The following is a 23,555-nucleotide window of genomic DNA, read 5'->3' on the forward strand; positions in this document are numbered from 1 at the left end:
ATATTTGACCTTTTCAAGGAACAGCAACGCCTCCCCCAACCACCTCTTAAAAGATATCTTTACCCGGAGCACTACAGCCTCCCAGGATCCACGGGTGGCTCAGTGCTCAGAGGGAGCCACTTATAAACCACAAGTCCCTTGGTTCACATTCAGCTTCTCTTTCATTTAAACACACTTCGATGTGATTTTTATTAAAATAAACTTACTCATCAGGAAAACAGCAAGTGCCCAACACCTCTATCCATCATAATTCAGTCATCAGCCAATACACAGTACAGAACAATATCCCCAGCCCTTCCTTTATTCTCGGATTTCCACTTCTCCTAGGGATTCCCTATAGTTATAAAGGATCCAGCTGTTCACAGCCGGGAAATGAAGCTGTGACAGCCCTGCCCCGCTGCCGCTCCGAGATCGTGGCCGTGCTGGACAGGACTTGCAGGGTGGACCTCGCTTTAAAGCGTGCTGTGCCCTCCCTTTCGTTTTCAGACTGAATGGGCAGTACACCATGAACCAAAGTCACTTTTATTGTTATAATAAATGAGGAACCTGACAGCGTGCAAAGCCCCCTGTGTGTGATTCTGGGCAGAGTCGATTTGTCGTGGATCATTATCATCCCTGGCCCGGAGGGAGCAGACGCGGCGCTGCTGGTTTCTGTCTGGGTTTTCTCCCACAGGGCTTTATTTTCAGCCGTTGAGCACCAGTCGGCAGTCGGTGTATCCCTTCGGGCCTGGGTCGTTCCGAAGGGGGGGCCATGGATGCCTGAGGGCGGGCACCCAGGCGAGAAGCTGCCGCCGCTGAAGTAAGAGGCGAGTGCGTCATTGAGGACCGGGTACGTAGGCGAGGTGGCTGCCTGGGGTTCACCCCAGGGCTGTACTGAAGTGCCAGGCGACATCTCGCACATGGAAAACAGATATCGCCTATAGCGGCTTCAGTATAAGGGGTGATGTGCGCGTGGCTGAGCACGCCATACTCTATCAGCCTGTTCGTTAGTTTGGATCGGCGTTGGACGCACGGGATCGGGTTCCTGGTATTAGACCCCTCCATGTTTATTCTTACCAGTTTTTCTTTTTTTTTTTTGGCCTCAACTTTCCTTAGGTGGGGGATGGGAGAGAGTATAAGGCAGGGAAGCCCCACCCGTAGCAGCGGTGACCTTCTCAGACAGGACGGGGGGGGGGGTTGAGGGAGGCAGGCGGGTGAAGGGGATGATAATGGTCCTGGCAGGCACAGGGTCCTGGCAGGCACAGGGTCCACCACCTTCGTACAAGGCCGTTCCGTGCTGGAGGGGGGGGAGATTGCACAGCCCCCCCCCCCCCCCCTCGTAACATCCCAGGCCTTTTCACAGGAGGGCGTTTGGAAATCCTTCCGCCTCGGCTTAGGCTACGATCCGGCGCCCGTAGGAAGTCGTGGAGCAGAGCCCGGACATCCCCCTGGCCGGGGGGGGCAGTAAGAAGCCCGTGCCCTACTAGTCCAGGTTAATAGTAAATCGTCTCAGTCCAGCCGGGGGGGGGGACGGGGGGGGACCGGTGGCCCTCCCCTGCTTGCCTAACGCGACGAAAGCTTCGCCTTTCGACAGGAGCCACAAGACTCGACTCAACTGATGGCACAGTGTCCTTTATTCCAGGTTACCCTGGCCCCTTCCTCGCCTTTTAACACTGAATTTTGGCCTGACTCGGCAAAAAACCTATTTTACAAAAAAAACCAATCCTAACCCCCCCCCCCCCCAGCCGAAGAGGCTGACTGGTCAGATGCCTACCGGCAGCACCCTCCCCGCGCTTCCAGCTGCTTGCGGCAGGGCTCTATGGTGATGGCCACGCCCACCCCGCTGCGGCCCGAGGTCATGCGGGTCACCTCCGTCCAGGTGTCCGTGGCAGGCTCGTAGCACTCCACGCTGTCCAGGAAGCTGTGGCCGTCGTATCCCCCTGGGGGAGGCGGAAGAAGGAAGCAAAAAGAAAAAAAGGGTCACAGGTTAGCGGGGGGGCAGGGACGAGCGCGCCCCTGACCTTCCTCTCTCCTGGCAAATCCCCACCCCACCCCCTGAGAGGACCCGACGGAGCGTTTCCTAAAGGTGAAGAGGGAGGAAGAGCCCGTGGCAGAGCAGGACGGCTGGCGCCCCCCCCCCCCCCCCCCCCCCCCGGCGGGAGAAGCGGAGGGCCCGGGCCGGAACCCGGAAACTAAACCCCCCCCCTGCCCCGCCGCAAACGTAAAAAAAATAAAAGCCAGGGGAGGGTGGGAGGCCGCGGAAACGCGCAGTGCCCGCCCCTCAAGGTGGCCTCAGGCTATGAGTCACCCGGCCCCGGAGCACTTAGAGCCGGAGAGAAAGCCAAGGCCGCCATATTTGTTTTTTTTTAGGCTCCTAGAAAACTCCCAACTGCAGGGGCCACTCCTCAGCTCCAGCCAACTCCCAGAGTTAGGCACCTAACGCCCTCCCCTTCTCACCCTCCCAGAGGAAAGGAAGCCGCACGCAAGGTGGGGGTCTTCACTTCACCGGACCAATTAAAAAAAAAACACAACCCACAACCCAGCATCTGCCCAGCGAAACTTACCCAGAACATAAATCTTGCCCTGGTGGACGGTGACGCCGAGCGCGCTGCGCCGGTGGGACATGGGCGCCACGAAGGCCCACTGCTGCGTCTCCACGTCGTAGCGCTCCACGCTGTTCAGCTGGCTGGTGCCGTCGTAGCCGCCCATGGCGTAGATGCAGTTCTCCATGGCGCACACCCCTGGCAGAGAGAGAGAGAGCAGGAGAGATGGGGGCTAAGCTTGACCGCCGCCGGCCACGTGCGCGCCTCGCGGCCCCCGGGGAGCTGCCGCCCGTCCGCACCAGGGCCGTTTACGGAGAGGCCCGGGGCTCTCAAGTCCGGGGGGGGGAGGCAGCTCGGGGCGCGGCTCCTTCTCTCTCAGCTAAAAAGGCTTCTTGCCCTGTGGCACCGCACACGGAGGAAGAGGGAGAGCCGGAAGCGTTCCGGTCCCCTTCGGACGGCGGGACAAGCTGCACGCGCAGCACGCGCAGCACGCGCAGCTTCCCTGTGCCCCGAAGCGGGAGAAGGAGGCGCGGGGGGGGGGGGGGGGGGAACGTGCGCAGGGGCCCCCTGAGCCACAAACCCCCAAGCCCTCGCGAGCAATGCTGGAAATGTTTCCTCTCCCGACGCAGGGCCTCGGAAGTTTCCCCACTCGCGTCGACGCCAGGCAAAGCCGTCGCGCGCGCTAGCGCGGTTTCCCAGCTTTCTCCCGGCCCCGCCCTGCCCTTACGCCGGAGTCGTGCGCGCGCGTAAAACGGGGGCAGGCAGCAGGACCTCGGATGCCGTGCTGGCCAAAGCAATCCCGTGCCGGATAAAAAAAAAAACGAGCTTTCCTAGGGCGACACCTCCCTTGTAAAGGTTAGAGGGAGGGTCAGGTGACGGAGGCCGTTCACCGCATTATGCAGCTTTGTGGAAGCCGCCAGCGGACGCTCCCAGATTCTGGACTCCCGGGGAAGGCGACCCCTCACCCCTGGACGTTCCTTCTGCTTCTGAGCTGGTTTTTCAATAAAGGCAATTTGGAAATAGTTCAGCACCTTTGGCAGTGTGAGTGACTGTGCTCGGGTGATGCTGTAACACTGCTGGGCCTTGTGTTTTACGTCTATTTCATTTTTTATTATGCATTGTTACTTGTAATTATTTTATTTCGTTTATGCTGTATGAAGTTTATGATTGTTTTTTAGTTTTCTTCGTATTACCACTTGGGTAACGTGTTGTTTGGTTTTTTTTACAGGCGGTTTATAAAGTTTTAATAAATGAAATGAAATAATCCACCGCTCCTCCAACTAATTCCCTCTTTCGGAGCGAGACGCGGGTGGGGGGAACCGGGGCAGGTTTAAACAAGTCTCGGAGGACGTGGAGAGCAGGATCCGGAGCGGATGGACCGATTCTCTTTTGTATCGGCCGTCACTGAACAAAAGATAAGCACAGGGCGTCCCCCCCTAGGCCGAACTCTCTTACAGCCAGGCCCGGTCCATCCTGCTCTGTCCTCCTCAGAAAAATAAAAATCACGCAAAACGCCTGAATAGGTAGTGACCGGCAGGGGAGAAAGTTCACAGATCCGCAGGAGTCACTAGAGTAGCGGGGGAGGTACCTTAAGGGGATACAAAACGGAAAACCAGCAGATCTGTGTGGGACCCAGCGATGACCGCCAGCAAGGAGCGCTACGTCCCGCCCAGTTCATTCCCCCACGAGCCCGAGAACCCACCCCCACACCACGCGGCGCCAGCCGCTGGACACGGGCGCCGCGAAGCCACGCACGGACGCAAACCCCCAAGGCGCTGGTGAACGTCGCCAGGGAGGCCTCGATAAAACCTAAGGTCTCTATGGGGCCGAGTGAGCAGGTGCCGGCAAGCTTTAGCTTTCTATCGGATCGGGGGGGGGGGGGGGGTTTCCCCTTCCACAGCTCTTCAGCTCCTTGTACACCTGGCGACTGGACCTGATGAGCCGTCTATCCCCGAGGACTCGTCTGCCAGGCTAGAAATAAACATTTACGGTCGTGTGTGTGTGAGTGAGTGTGTGTGTGTGAGTGTGAGTGTGTGTGAGTGTGTGTGTGAGTGTGTGTGAGTGTGTGAGTGTGTGTGAGTGTGTGTGAGTGTGTGTGTGTGAGTGTGTGTCTGATAAGTTGTTAGGGTGAAAGGACAGACAGAGCACGAGCCACGTCTCTGGCCCCAGAATGCCACCGGCTCTCGGAAGGCTGAATGCCGGCCACGTTTTGTGTTACCGCCCCTCCCTCTCCCGAAACGGGACGAGACACCCCCTCCCCCCATTTCCCCCCGCACTCACCTGCTCCGCTGCGCACGGTGTTCATGGGCGCGATGGCCTTCCACTCGTCCCTCTCCGGGTAGTAGCGCTCCGCCGAGCTCAGCCGGTCGGTGCCGTCGTAACCCCCCACCGCGTACAGGAGGCGGTTCAGCACGGTCACGCCCACCCCGATCCGATGGGTCTGCATCGGCGCCACCAGCTGCCACTGGTCCTTCTCAGGCTCGTACCTGCACCCGGGGGGGGAGAGGAAAGGAGAGAAAACCCTCAGAGCGCGTCCTTCGGTTCCCGCTCAGGGCCGCCGCGTGACTTTACTGCCGCGGGAGGAGGGGGGGAGCTCTCGCACGGCTCCCGCGCGCGGCGCTCCGTCGGGGGCGGTAAATCCGGGTGGGATTGCGCATTTCCCGGCTTCGCGCTGTGCGCTGCGGCTGGGGAGGGAACTCAGAGAAGGATCCCCCGCTGGCTGCAGAGGACGGAAGCCGAGAGCCGGCTAAGCCCGCGAGGACGCGGCGGGCGCGGAGAGGAAGAGGGAGAGCGCGCGGTCCGCACCGGCAGGGACCCTCCCCCTCCCCCCCCCTACTCTTGAACAAAGAAAAAGGGGGACACCCCTCCCCCACCGATTCCCAGTCCGGCACGTTTCCCGGAAAAGGGGGTGGGGGAGGGAGGGGCCGTGCCTTACCTTTCCGCGCTGTTGTGGTGGACGCAGCCGTGGGACCCCCCCACCGCGTAGATCATGCCGTCGATGACGCCCACGCCGATGCGGTTGCGGGGCACGCTCATGGGGGCGCAGGGCGACCACTGATTGTTCATGGGGTTGTAGCAGTCCAGGGCGCCGGAGTCCGTGTTGCCCTCCGGCCCGTTGTTGCGCCCGCCCACGGCGTAGAAGAGCCCGCCCACCACGCAGCCCGCCAGGCCGCTGCGCGGCACCTGCAGGTCGGCCAGCCTCACCCAGCTGCCGTCCGCGGGGTTGTAGGCCTCCAGGTAGCTGAGCGACTGGTTGAAGTAGCCCCCGGCCGTGTAGATGAGCTGGGGGACCCGGGGGGCCCGGCAGGGCGGCAGCTTGGTGGGCCTGTGCAGGGTCAGGTCCTGGAAGATCTGCGCCAGGTAGTCCTGGCAGCGCGAGTCGGAGCGCAGGATCTCGCAGCGCTGCAGCTGCAGCTGCAGGAAGTGGGGGGTGAGGGAGTGGCAGCGCACGGCCCGCAGCAGGGCCTGGGCGTAGAGCCGCCGGCTCCCGCAGTCGTGCTTGATCCAGTCGATGCAGGCGTGGAAGACCTCGGACTCGCAGCGCACGTTCAGGTCGTCCCGGCTGATCAGCGAGGCCAGCTGGCAGTGCGAGAGGTTGAAGAACTCCTCCTGCTTCGCCACCTGTGCCCGGGGAGAGGGAGAGAGAGAGAGAGAGAGAGGGGGCTGTGAGGGCCGCGAGCTCTCCGGGGCAGGCACCCTGCCGCACGGCCTCACTGGGTACAGCAGGGCTCTGCCGGGCTCAGTAAGATTTACTTGGCATATTTCTATACCGTTTTACCAGTATCGATAACTGTTCAAAGCGGTTTACAAGAATAAAAATTAAGAATAAAAATAAAATGTAACAAAATAAATAAAACAGAAATAATAAAAGCAAATAAAAACAAAAATTTACAAAAAAAAGTAAGAATAAAAATACAGGGTTAATAATTATCAATAACATAAGTTAAGGTGATATGGAAATAAAATTGGCGTCTACATTATAAAAACTTAAAAGACAGAAATTAGAACAAAAGTAGATATTAACTTAACATCAATAAAGCAAGCAGCTCACCTAACATTACTTATTCTAACTAAGAGATTTCCATATCTTTAAAGGCTTCTTGAAACAAGTGAGTTTTCAGTGCTTTTTTTAAACTCCATCCTACTAGGAATTTGCCTTAAAGGATCCGGCAGAGCGTTCCAAAGAATGGGACCAACAACCGAACAGGCTCTGTTTCTGGTCCTGCTCAGTGCTGCATTTTTTTTTTTTACTGAGGCAACTTCTAACAGGTTGAGCCTCCTGTTTCGGCTTCCTGGCGTCACCTGGCGCTGTTAACGCTTTTATTTCAGAGGAATTCATGGGCTACTTCTCAGGTAAGTACCGAAGGCAGCCGGGAGGACAGAGGAGCCCGTGGCATGGCCAGGTCCCCTACCCCCAAGAGCATCGTCAGGGCATCCCCAAAGCATCCGGGGGCTTCAGCCGCTCCCTGGGGAGTCAGGTCGAAGGCTCCAGGTGACCCAACTGTGGCGAAAGAGGAGGGAGGAGCAGGCGACCCAGAATCAGCCTCCCTCTATCCCAGAGGGCTCCTCCTCCCAAACTCTGGCTCCCCCGCCTCTGGCTAGGATACAGGATCACACCCCCCCCCCCCCCCCCCCCCCCCCTGACTGACTATAAAACAAATATTTCCTCCTAAGTGCTGGGGAAACCACAGACAGAGCCATGACTCAGTGATCCCAGGAAGAGCTGCTGCTCGGGTACAATTCACCATGACTCATGCTCCACTTAAACTTGCAAAACAACCCACCCCCTCCTCCCTCCCTCCCTCCAATGCATTCCCTTCTGCTTTCCAAGAGGAAACAGGTCAGCTAAACAAAGCACCGCTCTTCCCTCTCTCACCGGGAGGTCGAGTGAAAAATACCAGAGGGTGCTGCAGTGCTGTTTGTCATCGGATACCGTACACGGACACGCGGGGGCAGAGGCTGCAGCTCCGACCCCCTCCCCAAGGTATAAAGAGAGCACAGCCGGTTGATAGGGGGTCCTCGGGGTGGGGGGGAGGGGGGTGAAGAGACTGCAGCACCCGGAAACGCCCAAGGCAGGAACAGTGCTTGGATAGTTCCCCCCCCCCCCCCCCCCCCGGCCGCTGCTGTGCTGGAGGCCTCACAAGCACCGGTGGGAAGGGCCCTCTAAGCCCCTGCAGTTTCCAGCCCCCCCCCCCCCCCCCCATCCTGTAATCACTGCAGGGCCAAGGTCTGCGGTCTCACCTTCACGTGACAGCGCTGATAAGGGGGCTGTTTGTTTGCACACAAAGCCCTACTGCCTCCTGCTATTCAAAGCAGGAACAGCCACCCCTTCCAACCACAGGGGACAGGGCCCTAGAAGGCTTCGTTTAATGCAGATATGTCCGTGCGCCCAGCACTCCCTCTCTCCGTCTGCCTCAGAGCCCCCTGGCTCTCTGGGTTAAGGCCCTGGAAGGTCACTGCCAGCCCTGTATTTGCGCGACTCTCTCAGGAGCCGCGCAGCTGCCCCGCGACGCCACACACGCAGCGCAGGTTATTAGCGCCGCGCCGGGCTCCCTGCGTCAGACGGCCCGAGGAAAGAGGTCTTCGCGCCGGCTGCACCACCGAGCGTGCGCGGTGCAGTGTCGTACCCCGGGGTGCAGAGCCAGAGGTAAAACAAAACCTAACCCCCGAGGCCTCAGTGCCCCCTGAATCCCTGGGAGCGGCCACCTGAGGTTGCCTCGTGCCTGGTGAGACCCGACAGGTCCCTAACGATCAAGACGTCACGAACAGGACGCTGCCCCAGCCCTGGTTTTGCTGCACTGCATGCTGGGAACCGTAGTTCCCATTTACCACCCCCCCCCCCTCCCCCATGCAGGGAGACGTGGGTTCCTTTATGAAAGATAAAATCAGAACTGCAACTCCCGGCAACGCAGCCCGGCAAAGCCGGGACCGGGTGGGCCCGCGGGGCTGACTTGGGGATGAGGCGGCAACCGTAAAAGGGGGGGGAGGGGAAAGGGAGGTGCCAGGGACGGGTTCCGGGCACGCGGCCACAGGAGAGAGGTCATCGTTTTAAAATAATAATCATAATCGTAAAATGAAACACACGTTACGGAAAAAATCAAAACGAAACCGGAGTTCCTGTCCTTTGCGCTGAAGGAATCTTTTATTGTTTTTTTGTCTCTTTCAGGTCGTATTTCTGATTCTGCAGAAAAAAAATGCGTTTTGGAGTTGCCCCGAGCACCTCGGCCTGGGGGCGTTCCAAGGAAAAAGGTTACGGCTGCGGCTGTCCTGTTCGCCATCAGCGAGTTTGCACTGGCAGCCCACTATAAACACACCCCCCCCCCCCCCCCCCCCCCCCCCCCCCCCCCCCGTTTAAGTCTGTGCTTCTTGAAAAGTTAAATAAAAGTAGGAGAGTAAAAGTGCTTAATAAGTCAGCGATATTAATAGTTCTTAGTGTGGTAAATGGCAGTAAACAGCTCCCGGGGGGATCCTGCTGACTTCAGCACAGTCCCGGGCGTCCTTGGCAAACACCGAATGGGTCTGGAGAGCAGAGAGAGAGGAAGGAGAGAGAAGCGGCCAGCTCTGAACTCCTAAGGCGTTTGGATCCTCCTCTCCTCCTCGCCATGGCCCCTCCACCACCGACTGCTTTGCCCTTCTGCCTTCCTCCCCCCCCCCCCCGCTGGATCACATTCTCCAGGCCTGGATCAGCCTCTCCGCACGGACCCTGGGGAGGGGAGGGGGATTGTCCCTGCACGCTGGGCCCAGCGGGCGCCAGGCCTGGCTCCTGTTACTGAGCCTCTCTGCATGGCCTCCTCTACCACCAGGGCCTGCTAGACCTCTCCGGTGGGGGGGACAAGATCCTCCCCCTCTCCACCGCCGCCGAGGGGCCCGGACCCAGAGGGAGATTTCAGGTTTCCGCCAGAGTTTCAGGTGGAAGAGTCCGGGCTCCGCGCGCCGCGATGGCGCGTGGTAGACGCTCCAGAGCAAGGGGAACCTCGACGGGTCCCAGCTCAGTCGCATGCTGAACCCTTCCTTGGGTTTTTTCCCCCGAGTGCTTGGAAGCCCTCTTTTGCTTTTGGAAGTTCTCCGTGGGCGAGCAGCCGCACAAACCGGGTGACGTCATCCAGACGGCGCCGCGTTGCTTCTCTCTCTCTCCTAAGCCCAGAAAAGCTCTTTGTGCATCTTCCGGGCGCGCGATGAAGTTCCCGCGCTATCATCGCCACGTGCTTCTCCCTCGGCCTCCCTCTTATCTGTCGTTCGAGACGGGTGCACGACGGTTTCACATTGCAGGACGTCCCCCCAAGGCCACCGGCATCCGTGTCCCGAAGGACTGGAGAGACGATGGGTCTCGCGCACGTGGGCTCGGCCGCGGGACGAAGGCGGGGGGGTTTCTCACTTTCGGGCCGATGCGGTGAAAACGCGGGAGAGCGGGCGAGCGCTCTGGAAGGATGACCCCCCCCCCAAGTTCAGAGCTTGCATCCCAGGAGCAGGAAGCGTAGACGGGAGTCCTGCAGGTCACATTTTCCCATCAGTGCTAAGAGAGCAGAATTAACGCTCGAGCTGCTGGACGGATCCATCGTTCCCCCTCGTATTTTAATTCTAAAATGTCGTCCTGGCGCTGGAGAGGCTGCGGCCGGACGGGCACATGATATTCGTACGTGGGGTGGGGCGGGGGGTTTGTCCCATGGTCAGCATGCAGAACATTCGCCGGGCGTCTGCTTTCGGTGGCCGGGGGTCACCGTAGCTACGTTTTGGCCCTGGCGCTCGCAGATCAGAGAATATTGCGGGTATTGAATTGTTAGTGCTTTGACCTCGGAAAAGAGCGTGCAAAATAATATGAGCGTTCGAGGGTCCATATTACGAGTACTTCGAAGGTACTTAACTCTTTGCTTGACCCGGTAATACACGGAGCGATATATACTCTGCCTTTCCGAAGTATGCGCCGGAGTCGTTCCAGCTGTATTGATTATATTAATTGTGTTGACCTAAAAAAAACCCCAAAACTTACTGTTTCCATGGGGAAAGTTCTTTCTTTGTGTAACGCAGAGGAGTTCTCCTCCTATCTCTTTCTTGTCGTATGCCACGAAAATGTTAATAAAGCGTTATTAAAAAAAAAAAAAAGAGCCAAGAAAGGCGAAACATTCTGATACACGGCCGGGAAAAGGCCGAAGAATAACTCGATACCATAGGAAGGATCATTCCCAGCTGCAAGTTTGCAGTCCAGAACTGAAGCAAACCAACTGCAAATGATTCACGGCCTCTTTAATAAGTTACAAAAGCTAAAGGAACAAGCAAACGGATCAGCAGAACAAAAAAACACAGGCCACTCGCTCAAGTCAGGAGAGAGATGGAAGAGTGCGCCACGCCAACATCCCACATTCCTTGTACAACTCACCCAACGCTTCCTCTCAAGACTTTCAGCCGGAGGGACAGCGCCGGACAGGGGAGGCGCAGAAGAAAAGCTGGCACATACCCCCCCACGATGAAACGTTTGGAGGCAAAAGTTAAGGAAACAGTGGCATCCATTAAAAATCAAAAGGCCCAGCCCTCCGGTCGCTATCCGGGTCACAAAATGGATGCTCCCTCGCAAGGAAGACGCAGGCAGGGTGCATACAGAAAAACTTTACTACTACGCGCAAAAATAACCCCAAAACGATAAAACCCTTACGCATAGCGCGGACCACATCCAATACAGCACCTGCCACAGCTTCAGCAACGCGCAAGCAAGTCGACGGCAGCCGCCTTCCCCGAGACTGAAGCCTGGGTTTTAACCCACCGAAGAACACGATCGGAACCCATTGCCGTACATTACGGCAGGGGGAAGGCTACAATCTTTCAAAGAACAATGGGGTCACATCACCACAGTCAGACGGGCGTTAAAAAAGCAACAAACACTCATCAAGAATATTTCCCGAACGTCGAAGAAGCTTCCGCCTCAAAAAAAAACCAAACCCTTATCAACCTTACAACTGGGAGACATACGAACCCCAAAGGCTAAAAGCTCTTTTAAGATGGAAAGCGATTCAACCAGTCCAACAAGACCAACAGGAGGAGGGATTTTGTTTTACGGAGGTTTCCTAATCCCCAATGAAAACTGGAGCTCTGCATCCAATGTTGGATCTCTCGAAAGATGGGGAAGCTCAAGATGACCTCTTTGGCTACAATCCTTCCAACGGGAGTGGTTGACCTCGCTCAACCACTTGTGCGCATATTCAAGATTGGACAAAGAAACAGAGGAAGTACTCAACGTTCCCCCTTCACCAGTACAGGACGCGTCCCTTCCTCCTGGCAGCAGCTTGGAGTTTTTTTAAACCAAGGGCCTAGGCGTTTCCATCCCCAGAACTCCGACTGATACTGAATACATCTTACGGAAACGCTATAAAAAAAATATCACATCAAGTTGTGAAAATGATGCAAAACCTCAGATTCCTAGTGAATTACAAAGCTGCAAATCTAGATATACGAGCAAAGGGAACGCCTACCTTCCCATTCACAGAGCAAACAAAATAGAAATGCTGACAATCGTTACTGGAAAACAGGTGGATTTTAACACGAAGGCGTTTGAAAAGCATTGAGGCTTCATGGCTTCAGCAAAACCCGAGATGAGCCACGCACAGCGGCAATTAAACAAAAACCAACTGGAATTAAGGCTATTAAAGCTCTGGAATCAGAGCTTTAAAAGCTCTGATTCCAGAGCAATTTTTCCCTGAAGGTCGAGGCTCTCCAGATTCGCACGGACCAACCCAGTAGCAACAATGCGAACCAAAGAGGAAGGGGCCAGGCTCTTGCCAGCTTTGCAAGTTAAGCGGTGAACACTGGGGACGTCAGCGACGACGGGGAAAAGAAGATTCGGATCCCAGCTATCCGTCTCCCAGGGAAAGGCAATACTCCAGCGGACGGGCTGGGCCGCCAACCTCAGCCGCACGAGCGGGCGCGCGGCGACGACGGCACGCCGCAGCACCTCTTCAAACCGCCGTGGAAATGCAGACCAGTGCATTGCCTTCTGGGTCCCGGCCGGGAGAGACTGGGGATGCTCGTGAAACTCTCAGGACTTGCATTAGTACCCGACAAGGCTCACCTTAATACTCTATCTCTCTCACCTCGGGTGCCAGGTAAAAGTAAGAAGGATTTATCATTGGCTTACAGGAATAACTAGACAAAGAGAATTGGTACAAATAACACCGCATGCTTGATTGCAGATAACAGCAACTACTACAGAGAATGCCTAAAATATATATAAAGATCTGGAGCTGAGATCTGCCCGTCCTGCCATCCCTGAGGTCCGGGCAGATGTTGCTGTCTTTACAGCTGTGTTCACATTTATATAGTTTGTGGGAAATCTTCCTCCCTCTCGTTTCCTATCAGTCCTGGGGTCGCAGTATCAGACCTTACGTGCTCGGGCCCTGTAAATCGGGACAGTCCTAAGCCACGGCATCTGCAGACGGGAGAGAGAGAGACACGGCTCCCCCCTTTTTGTTGTAAACGTTAATAAGAGCCTGGGGGCTGTGCAAGCAGGGGAGAGGATCGGATGCCCTGGGACAGTTGTGTAAACTGCGTTCTGACCTGGCCTGGTCTGCGCCTGCGTTCATCCCGCCCGTGTGGCTCCGAATCGGTCTCGTCAGAAATAATCCCGTGACGCACCGCCATCGCGTCCGTCAAGCCCGGCATCCTGTTTCAAACGGCGGCCAATCCACGCCGCCAGCGCCCGGCGGGATCCCGGACAGTAAACGGATCCCGTGCAGCTAACGCCCCAGGGATAAGCAATGGCTTTTCCACCCCCCCTCCGAGTCTGTCTGGTGAATAACAGCTTATGGACTTCTCCGTTCAGTCGCAAGCTACAGCGGCACCGCTCCAAGAGACCCGACCGATCAAGCACGGGCAAAGGGCGCGTTTGTCACACCACGGCTGGGTGCATTCCCACCGATTCCCTTCTCAATCGGAGGGGACAACGGTTCTGACAGCACCGGAATGGGTTCGCATGGCTGACAGGGGCCATTAATCCCACACCTCCTAACCCAGCGCGGAGGAACAGTCTCTCTGGCTCTAACGGCCTGGATGTTGAAAGCATAACAATAATAATTCAAAAGACTTCGACTCTCTCGAGAAGTAAAATGAAACTCTACTAGGGGCCAAGATTCACCCGCCCAAAACACGCGTCCAAGCGGGCGAGTAAGCCAATAGCGCTCGTCCCGTGTAAATGCCACGCGTCTGTCTTTAAAATGTACGTTTTTGCGCGAGACGCTGCATCGGCCCCCGAATGCGTGCATGCCTGCGCCGTCCCACAGCTGAATCCATTACCCGATGCACCTTACAAAGCGGGGGGCTTATACGGTCCAACTCCACGGGAGGACATCCAGGCGCCATCGCGGCTCACGAGCGGCGGTGAAGGGGGAGCAGTCGGATTCGGATCCGAGCGGCTAATGAGGTGGCCTTACGAACCTACGGCAAAAGTAGTCCTTCTAGATAAACATTACTGCGTTTACTGACGACTTTGTTAACGAGGCGTGGGTATGTGACCCTGCGATCGCGACTGCCACTGCAGGGTCAGTTGCTCTTCCGTGAAATGGTTTCGTGTGCATTTATTTTGTTTTATCCGTAAAGCAATTAAAAGATGGAGATAAATAAATAATGAAACGTTTGTGGCATGGAAAACGCTCGTCCACAGATCCGTAACCTCTGCCCGGAGAGCCAGCGAGCTGCAGGGCACTTAAGTGACCCATCCTCCAGCGAACCCAGCTTTTTTTGGAAACCATTACCTACTCATCCCAAGCTTTTACCGAAAGCGGTGACCCAATTCCGTCAGAACCGGTTACGTCACCGGTCACGTTCTCCCCAGCCGACACCCATACAACAGGGGCCTTTCGCACGCCGGACAACGGAAGAGCCCTCGTGCTCTACCCAGAAAGAAACAAATAAAAAATCACACCCCCAACTCGACACAAGCGGGAAAGGAAACGCTGGGGGGGGTCGGTGGGTAACAAAAAAAAATCAATCGTTTAGATCGATAAGAGTCCATCAGCGCGGCACCGGCTCGTTTAATCTCTTCGACCGCAAGGAACCTTTGCAATGCGGCAACCGGGTCAACGAGACACGCGCTCGCCCGGCACTTAACCCTTCGGAGCAGGATCTCGAGCAGACGGTAAAATCTGGACAACGCAACGCGCGCTCAGTCTGCCGCGTGACGCTGGACGCGGCGTCTCTCAGGTAAACCGAAAGACCATGACCTCTCCCAACGGTCCATCCAGATCTATCTCGTTCAGTCTGAAGGATCAGAAACTGACGCACAACTTTCCTGACGGACCTCCACCTCGACAAGCTCGTCTAGACATGGCAATAAAAAGAGGGGCCTTTTCTGTGGCAGGCCCTATCCTCTGGAACGCACTAGGATCCCTATCCTAACTCAACTCACTTCCAAAAAAAACTCTAAAAACAAATTGCCTTCAAAATTACTCCCATCAGACAATAAGTTCACATCCGTTTCCACCGTTCTGCCCCCCTCCACGCTTCAATTACATGGCACTTGCTTTGATTATCTTATATTTGAATGTTGAAATTTAATAATTTATGGATTTTCATTTATTTATTGTGTTTTTTTATTTTTTATTATGGTTTTTGTAATTTTTAAGAAAGTTTTATTTTTTGATTTATATCTTTGCACACCGTTTTGACTAAACTTTGTTTGTAAAGGCGGGATAGAAACATTTGTAAATAAATAAATACATTTTTTGGTGGAGTCTGGTTTGCCCTTCCAGTCAATAACTAAATAACTAAATAAATAGCTAGGATGCTGTTGCAATGAGGATGTGATGTTGGTATTGCTAGAGTTGCATCACAAAGCAAAACTGGGACTCCCCCCAGCTTTGCTCCTGTTTTGTTTTGTTTTTTTGGCCACCACCCCTGCCGCCGTGCGGGAAGTTGGACCTTCGTGCAAAATCGCTACCGTGGAAACGCGATCTCAATAGTTTACGTCGCTGTCGACATCCGGAGGGCTGTTCTCCAGACGCTTTGGACCTGCGAGTTAAATTTTCCAGTCCCCCGTGGGGGGGGGGGGGGGGGGGTGTCTTCCCTTTGAAAAATCTTGGGCGGCGCGCCGTCACGCGGGTAACTCTGCGCCACGGAAGGCGCGAAGCGCGCGGCGGAAATCGTGCGGGGCGATTTGAAAATGAAATCACTTCCTGTTCGTTCCCTCCCGGCTTGACTCGTTTGCTTTTATTTTCTCTCTCTCTCTTTCCGAGGTGAGGAGTGCACACTCTGCAGAACAGCATGCACGCTTTTACCCACACTAAGTGCAGTAACCTCCTGGGGAGGGGGGGGGGGGGAGCGTGCGAGGCCATCTCGCACGCTCCCCCCATCTAATACGCATCTAAATAAATAAATCAATAAATCTAAATAAATCAATAAATCTAAATAATGCATCTAAATAAATCAATAAATCTAAATAAATCAAGACGCATCTAAATAAATAAATAAATAAATAAATAAATTTTGGCCGAGGACCGGCCAACGGCATCAGTCAGCCGCCCCCCCCCCGTCTTCGCCTTTCAATCCACGCTCTGACATTAACCCCCCCCCCCCTACCCTTGTGCACCCCATGGGAAGGGGAGTGATTCCGAGTGTCTGCAACCTGGTCGTCGCCCCCCCCCCCCCCCCCCCCCCCCGCCACCTACCTCGCTGAAGTGCATGTGGATGTACTCTCGGGCCTTCTGGTGCAGCTCCTCGCAGCTGATCTGTTCGGCGAAGTTGGCGATCCCGATGGCGTTGCTGGGGTCCAGCTGCTGGACCAGGAAGTCACAGCAGGCCTTCACCACGCTGTCGATCTGGTACATGACCGCCCCGTTCATCACGTGGATGACGCACTTCTCCCCCACCGAGATGCTGGCGGTGTAGGCGAACTCGATGAGCCTCTCCATCACCTTCGGGTGGATGCCCTCGATGGACACCACCTCCATGCCGCACTCCTTCAGCCCGTTGGTGAACATGGCCCTGAAGACGGGGCTGCTGGAGGCCAGCACCACCTTGTGGGCCATGAACTCCTCCTCCAGCGAGTTGTACTTGACCCGGAGGGTGACGTCGCAGAGGAGCTGGCTCATGCGCAGTTCGTTCATGATCTCGAAGGCCTGCTTGGTGTGGTCCTCCAGCGTGTAGCTGAAGTAACGGTTGCCATTCTGCGAAGGCGTCACCTCGGCCTTGCACTCTGTGGCGTACATCACAGTGGGCAGCTCCCGGACATCGCTGACAGTCCAAAATAAAAAACAAAACAAAACAAAAAAAAACAAAAACAAAAACAAAAAAAAAAAATCCCACCGCACACACCAATAAATAGTCCAAGGTTTCCACAAAATCTCCACGAGGGGACGCTTAGGATCCTGCCATGTAGGCCTTCGGTAAATCAGTCAGTTCATTTGCAACCAGGTGCCTAGGTGAAAAAAAAAACACAAAAGGCAAATATCAGCTGGATTTGCGATTCAGAAACTGTGCCAAAAATACATTACTAACAGCTCACACAATTCAGCCTGAGGGCAGCACTGGAGCTCATAAAATCGCTGAACTAAGGAAGTGGGGGGGGGGGGAACACTCGAATCACCGGTCCGGTGGCACCGGTTGTGGGCCCCGTCCCCTCCTGGCTGCCGGACAGGGACCCCCCCCCCCCCCCCTCCTCACGGGTGGCCAGCACAAGCCCTGCAACGTTCCAGGCTGGGCTACCGGTCCCCGAATACCTACAGGAGAGGGTTTTATACAGGGAAGGCGGGGAGCGACAGCTGAATTCTGCAGGGGCCAGCGCCTTTTATCCCCTGGCAGCTCCGGGTTATGATTAATCGGGCTTTAAACAAAGAGATCTTTTCACAGTCCCTGGGCAAAACCCTCCCTTCTCCCCGAGCCACGGCAGAATGACAAAGCAGAAAGCACCTGGGAGGGGCCGGCATGCCCTCCGGACTCCTTCCCTCCGTGTCCTCGCCTCCCCTAAGATTTACGGTGCCTGGGCTTAATGAAAAAAAAAAAAAAAAAAGTTTGCAGAAATCCCGCAGCGCTCGGCTGGTCCCCTGGGATCCCCCCCCCCCTGGCTGGTCCCCTGGGATCCCCCCCCCCTCTCCAGGGATGGGGGGGGGGGAGTTTGGAGCTGCGCCCATTCCCCCTTCCGGCCAGCAGGAGGCGCCCATCCGATCGTGGAGGGGCAGGAAGGGAATACGTACGAAGCGCCGTGCGCCGAGTTTATATTCTCTCGCTGCTCGTACTTGAAAAAAAAAAAAACGCTTAACGTTAGGGGCTCTGCCCTGGCCCACCCCGCCCTCAAAACCAGCAGAGATAAAATCTATTACCTGCTACCCCCTCCCCGACTGCGACCGGACCGCTCCAGGCCTGGGTTTGCCCCAGCACACGCACGCGCGGGGACAGGGAAACGGCGATTTTCCCTAACCCGCGAGAGCTGCGAAGGCCGCACCCGCGCGCACCCCAGGGAGGTAAAAAAACCCAGAACCCGTTCCCGAGCCCCAGACGTAACTTCCTCAAGCTTTCTGTGCCCTCACGTGAAGCGGGCGCCGTCAAAGCCCAAGAGCCCGGTCAGGCGCGACCGCTGCAGGAAACCAACTTAAGCCGAGGAAGACGCGGCCCCCGGCGGTGAACGCGGCGGGACCGCAATCCCGAGGTTTTCCCCTTCGGTCGGAAGGGCAGGGAGAAGGGAGCTCGGCAGGCCCCCATCCTGCGCCCGGCGGGCCCCGTGCGGGACACCCGGGGAACGGGAAAGGGCGGAGGAGGCACGCTTACGCGCGCACGCGCACCATGGGCACACATGTGCATGAATATCGCTCATTCCTGCAAGCTCCCGCATGCAGAAATACATTCCACCCCTCGCCATTTCACACCAGCATGAAGGCAACGCTCCCCCCCAATAGGGTTTACACCCTAAACAAAGCTCTCCCCCCCCCCCCGCCAGAAACCTTCAGAACAGGGGTCAGCGGCTGCCTCCGAGAGGCCACAGCAAAAGACCCAGCGCCCTCCCGCGCTCCGTCCCTTAAGGGGGCATCCTCTCCCCACCATCCAGGGACCAGAGAAACCCACCAAGGGCCCCTCCCGCACCCTGAACCCCCTTCACCACCACCCTCCGTGCCACTGCGCGAGTCCCCGACGCGGACCCCGCTCCGCCCACCACCGGATCTGGCACGAGGGCACCCGCGCGCCCAACCTCCAGGAGAGTCGCGTCACCTCCCTGCGCGGGGGAGCCCCCCCCCCCCCCCCCCCCGCGTACCCCGATTACCCCTAACCTCGTCCCTCTCGGGCACCGTGCACACGAAACACCGGCGCCGGTAAAAAAAAACCTCAGTTCCGCCCCAGAGGTGGCTGCAGGCCGCCGAACCACTGTCGCCCTGACACGCAGCCAAAAAAAAAAAATCACCTTTCAGTGGAAGAGAGATTTTGTAAATCCCAATCACCGCCCCGCCTCACCTTCCTGAAAGGTTACGCAGCAGCAGCCCAGATAATCACCCCCCCCCCCCCCAATCCTGCCTCCTGCTTTTCCCAGCGACAGAGCAAAGTCCGTCCGGCTTCCTAGGGCAGCCCCCCCCCCCGGCTCACCAGCGCTGTCCTGCGATTCTGGCGTCGGGCGCACAGGCGGCCCCTGAGTCAGGATGAGGTCGGCATTTTCAGCTTCGCCCCTCCCGGGCTCGCCTCAGGGCTATCCCCCCCCCCCCCCCCCCCAGCTGAGTCACCGGTGCGTTCACGGCCCAGGAGCAAGGTCCCACGCACACCTCCGGGAGGAGGAAGGGAGGGGGAGCCCCGTCACCTGCATCCCCGGTGCCAGCCAGGTCAGGCGGATCCCGCGCACCCCCCCCCCCCCCCCCCGCGCCCAGAGAAACCCCCACCGCCCCAAGCCGCGGAGCCGACGCCACAGCCCCCCCCCCCCCCCCCCAGCGCGGACCGGACGTGGCAGGGACGCGCTCGCCCCCCGGGGGGACCAGGCAAATCGCGACGGCGAGGAGAAAGCGGCAAACACGGGCGTTATTAATCTTATACGAAGCCAGGAGCAGCAGCGAGAGGACGGCCTTCGATCTCCCCCCAGCAGTCTGCAATGATTGATGAAATCCCGCCCGTGGGAACACCGCGCTCCTGCACTAACCGGGCTTGTTTACCTGCCCAGAGAGAGAGAGAGGGAGAGAGAGAGCAGTCGCCGGAGTGAGGACGCCCAGGATCGGGCCCTGCCCTCCCGCCAAGCAGGAAGGCCTCTCCTGCCCCTGGACTTCTAGATTTCCGAAGGGATCCAGAACGCAGGACCCTCTTCCCCACCCACCTTACAGGGCCCCCGCCTCAAAAAAAAGTCCCGTGGGGGGCAAAAGCACGCGGGGGAGAGTAGCAGAAACCCCTCACCCCCACCCCCACCCCCAGGACGGGGCATTAACGGGACGTCAACGCCCCCGGGGTGCGGAGAGACGGGTCGCTTGGAATCCAACCACCTGGTGCGCCGGGAACGCGTCAGGGCGACCATCTGCATCTCTCCGTGCCATAAACCCCCCCCCCCCCCCCCCCCACTCCCTCACCCGGCCGAGTCCGTGGCAGGAATAACGCGGGGGTCGCTACTCTGCCGATAAGGAATCCCCCCGGCGAGCGCCCTGCTCCTCTCTGGTCCCCCTTATACGCGCCAGGACCTAAAACCAAGGGCATCCCCCCTCAGCCCTGCCCAGCCTCCTCCTCCCCCCCCCCCCCCCTACACGCGGTTACCCGTCTCCGCATAATCTCCGAGGGCTACGATCTAGAGCCTGCCCGGCTCCGGGATTTCAGAGCAAGATCTAATTCTAAATTAATTCTACCGGCCCAGGGGCCAAGGTGCTCTCTCCTACTCCTGAACACAGTGAGAGAGAGAGAGGCGGTCTTGATTGGTCTTTGTTTCTAGAACAAGGGTGAGGACATTCATTTATTTCTAGAGCACTCCCCCCTCCTCCAGGTATCTCTCTAATCAAAGGGGGGGGGGGGAGAGACAGGACAGACGACAGGGATTGCCTTCTCCTTTGCAGAGCAGAGCAATCCAAGTCTCCCTTGGCCTAAAGCAGCTGCATTCACTTCCAGGACCACAGAGAGGTCGGATTTCCAGAATGCATGAGATGCCTCAATTGTATGCAAATCCGTTTCATGCATATTCGTTATGGTTATCCTGTAAACCCTAAATTATCTGCGGCCCTGGAGGACTGGAAAAAGGACACCACTGTTCTAGAACAATGCCCTCCCTTTTTCTAGAGAATCTATCCCTTTCTGTTTTCTAGAATGGGGGATAAGAGCCTAATTCTAGAAAAGAAACCCCCCCACCCCTCCACCTATGTCTCCTTTAGGAGGGGGAAGGTCCATCTCTCTGGAGCAGGGAGCACTTTGCAGGATCTCATTTTAAAGCAGAGTCTGCCTCCCAATCTCCCCATTCCCTATACATATGTTCTAGAGCATTGACGCTTAACCCCCCTCTCATTCTAGAGCAGAGGCTGGTGTGTGTGCTCTCCCGTCCCTGTGTGTTGTATAACACATGCACCCTCGTTCTAGAGTAGAGGCTGGCTCATGCTTTCCCCTATCCATATTCTAGAGTGCAGGCGCCCACACTCTAGAACAGAGGTTGGCTCATGATCTCTACATGAACGTGTTCTAGAGTAGAGGCTGACCGGTGCTCTGCCCTGACCATGTATGTGTTCTGGAGAAGAGGCATGCGTGTGCTCTTTCTAGCAAAGAGGCTGGCCCGCATGCTCCTTGTCCCTGCATGGGTCTGAAAGTTCGGTTTCCCTATCTGTATTCTAGAGCAGTGGCTCTCCGCAGGTGTGTCGCAGGGCCAGCAGGAGGCCGCTCTTTCCTTATCATCTGGGGGAACTACCTTCTCCTTTATCGGGCCTGACAGGAGGCTACTCTCACTCCCTTCTCCTCTTCCTGGCCCAATGGGAGGCTGTTTCCTCCTTCACCCGGATCAGAGAGAGACATTGCCAGCTCCTGTTCTTCTGGGCCCGACAGGACACCAACTTTATCTTCCCCTGCTGGGGCCTGGAAGTGATGTTCTCTTCACCTGGTGGGAGACTGGGGATGCAGGGCAGGGAAAGAGGGCGTAGGGAGCTGCTGGGTGGGAAAGAGGTGGGAGGGTCAGGGTTGTGAGTGTGAGATGATTGGGAGAAGTGAGGGATGATGGAGTTATGGAGGGGGAGTTGCAGGGTGCATGATCCAGATGTCAGTTTTGGGAATGTGCATTTCTTCTATCTTTGTACTTTGGGTAGTGTAGGGGGGGGGGGGAATGTATTTCTGATTTTAGTTCTTCACTTCTGCACTGCATTCAGTGTGGCTTTCTGGGATTTCCATTCTAGTTTTGTCTTCACATTAGTAATTTGTGGTCCTGTAGTCTATCTTTCTCTGTGTGACTGAGGTGAGGTATTTTACTAGCATGTAGACAACATGTATCGGTCGTATTTGTTGTGTTTTCTCAATAGGACATGCAGTGGTAGTGCACTGCTGCCTTTTCAGATGCAGAATTATTACTGTGTGAGTCCTTTACGGTGTGGCAGGTTTGCTACACACGTGCTGGGTGTATTTTACAATGCACCTGCTAGTAGAGGGAGCTTGTGTTGCTTTTGCTGAGAAGACACCAGAATCAGAACATCTTTTTTGTATGCTGAGTTGTATGGGGAAATGTCCTAGTTCTGCCCTGCACCTATTGCTGGGGATTTATTTATTTAAAACTCTTATATTCTGCAACCTCCAGGCAACCGTTCAGCACGGATTACAACAAAACCATCAAAATATAAAACAGTGCTACAAATTACAAAAGTTAACATTTAAGACATTACAAACAGCACAGGCATTTGCATCCTCTGTTTTTCTAGGACAAACTAAATAGTGCCCTCCCCTGTCCCTGTATGTGTTCTAGAACATAGATATCCTCTTTCTCCCTCTAGAGAAGCTGGCTCCCCCTCTCCCCTTATCCCTTTAAGGAGCACAGGCATCCCCTTCCTCTCAATCTAGAACAGAGGCTGACTTGCTGGCTCACGCTCCCCCTTATCCCTTTAAGGAGTTCTAGAGCACAGGTGTCCCCCTTCCTCTCAATCTAGAACAGAGGCTGACTTGCTGGCTCACGCTCCCCCTTATCCCTTTAAGGAGTTCTAGAGCACAGGCATCCCCCTTCCTCTCAATCTAGAACAGAGGCTGCCTTGCTGGCTCACCTCCCCCTTATCCCTTTAAGGAGTTCTAGAGCACAGGTGTCCCCCTTCCTCTCAATCTAGAACAGAGGCTGCCTTGCTGGCTCAGGCTCCCCCTTATCCCTTTAAGGAGTTCTAGAGCACAGGCGTCCCCTTCCTCTCAATCTAGAACAGAAGCTGCCTGACACCTTCCCCTCTCCTTGTCCTGCACTCTCCCCTTATCCCTTTAAGGAGTTCTAGAGCACAGGCGACCCCTTCCTCTCGATCTAGAACAGAGGCTGCCTGGCACCTTCCCCTCTCCTTGTCCTGCACTCTCCCCTTATCCCTTTAAAGAGTTCTAGAGCACAGGCGTCCCCCCTTCCTCTCGATCTAGAACAGAGGCTGCCTGGCACTTTCCCCCCTCCCCGCCTCGCGCTCTGCCCCGTCCCTTTAACGATTTCTAAAGCGTCGGCGCTCGCGCTGTCTCTCGCCGAGGGCCTCGATCTCACGCTGTCGCGGATCGGTAACAGCCGTCCGTCAGGCGAGACCCCCGTACTCACCGGTGCGCCACGAGCCGCCCCGTCGGTGTCCGGTCCATGGTGGGGCGGGGCGGGGGCGTCACCGTGACTCAGCACCGGAGCCGCTGTCACATTAAAAGTCTCCAGCCCGCAGCTGCGACCACGCCCCCTCGCTCGACGAATAGCGTCACCCTGCGGCCACGCCCCCTTCGCCCGACGTGCAGCGTCAATCCGCGACCCCTTCCTTTTTTCTTCAGACGTGACGTCACGCTGCGAAACCTCCCTCCCAGACACCGCAGCTCCGCCCTCGAGTGGCGGTGTCACCCAAACGTCACCTCCCCGTCGGTGCTGATTGGTTGCGGCGCTCCGTTGCCTTTAAGCCCTCGTTCGCTTTGTTTGGGTTCTGCGGGCTG

General features: G+C 56.6%; 2 protein-coding genes across 2 annotated transcripts in view; both read right to left on the reverse strand.

Moving 5' to 3' along the window:
* The window catches only part of KRI1 (KRI1 homolog), a 212,971-nt gene that overhangs the window by 41,609 nt on the left and 147,807 nt on the right, over positions 1–23,555 (reverse strand).
* KEAP1 (kelch like ECH associated protein 1) lies at positions 1,015–23,325 on the reverse strand. The gene is made up of 6 exons (XM_029585764.1): positions 23,185–23,325; positions 16,169–16,917; positions 5,458–6,143; positions 4,803–5,008; positions 2,544–2,720; positions 1,015–1,919 (listed from the first exon to the last, which is right to left on the reverse strand). The coding sequence occupies exons 2-6, from the start codon at positions 16,706–16,708 to the stop codon at positions 1,750–1,752; spliced, it is 1,779 nt and encodes a 592-aa protein (XP_029441624.1). The 5' UTR covers positions 16,709–16,917; positions 23,185–23,325; the 3' UTR covers positions 1,015–1,749.

The sequence above is a fragment of the Rhinatrema bivittatum genome, chromosome 19 (genome assembly GCF_901001135.1).
Source record: "Rhinatrema bivittatum chromosome 19, aRhiBiv1.1, whole genome shotgun sequence".
Classification (NCBI taxonomy): Eukaryota; Metazoa; Chordata; class Amphibia; order Gymnophiona; family Rhinatrematidae; genus Rhinatrema; species Rhinatrema bivittatum.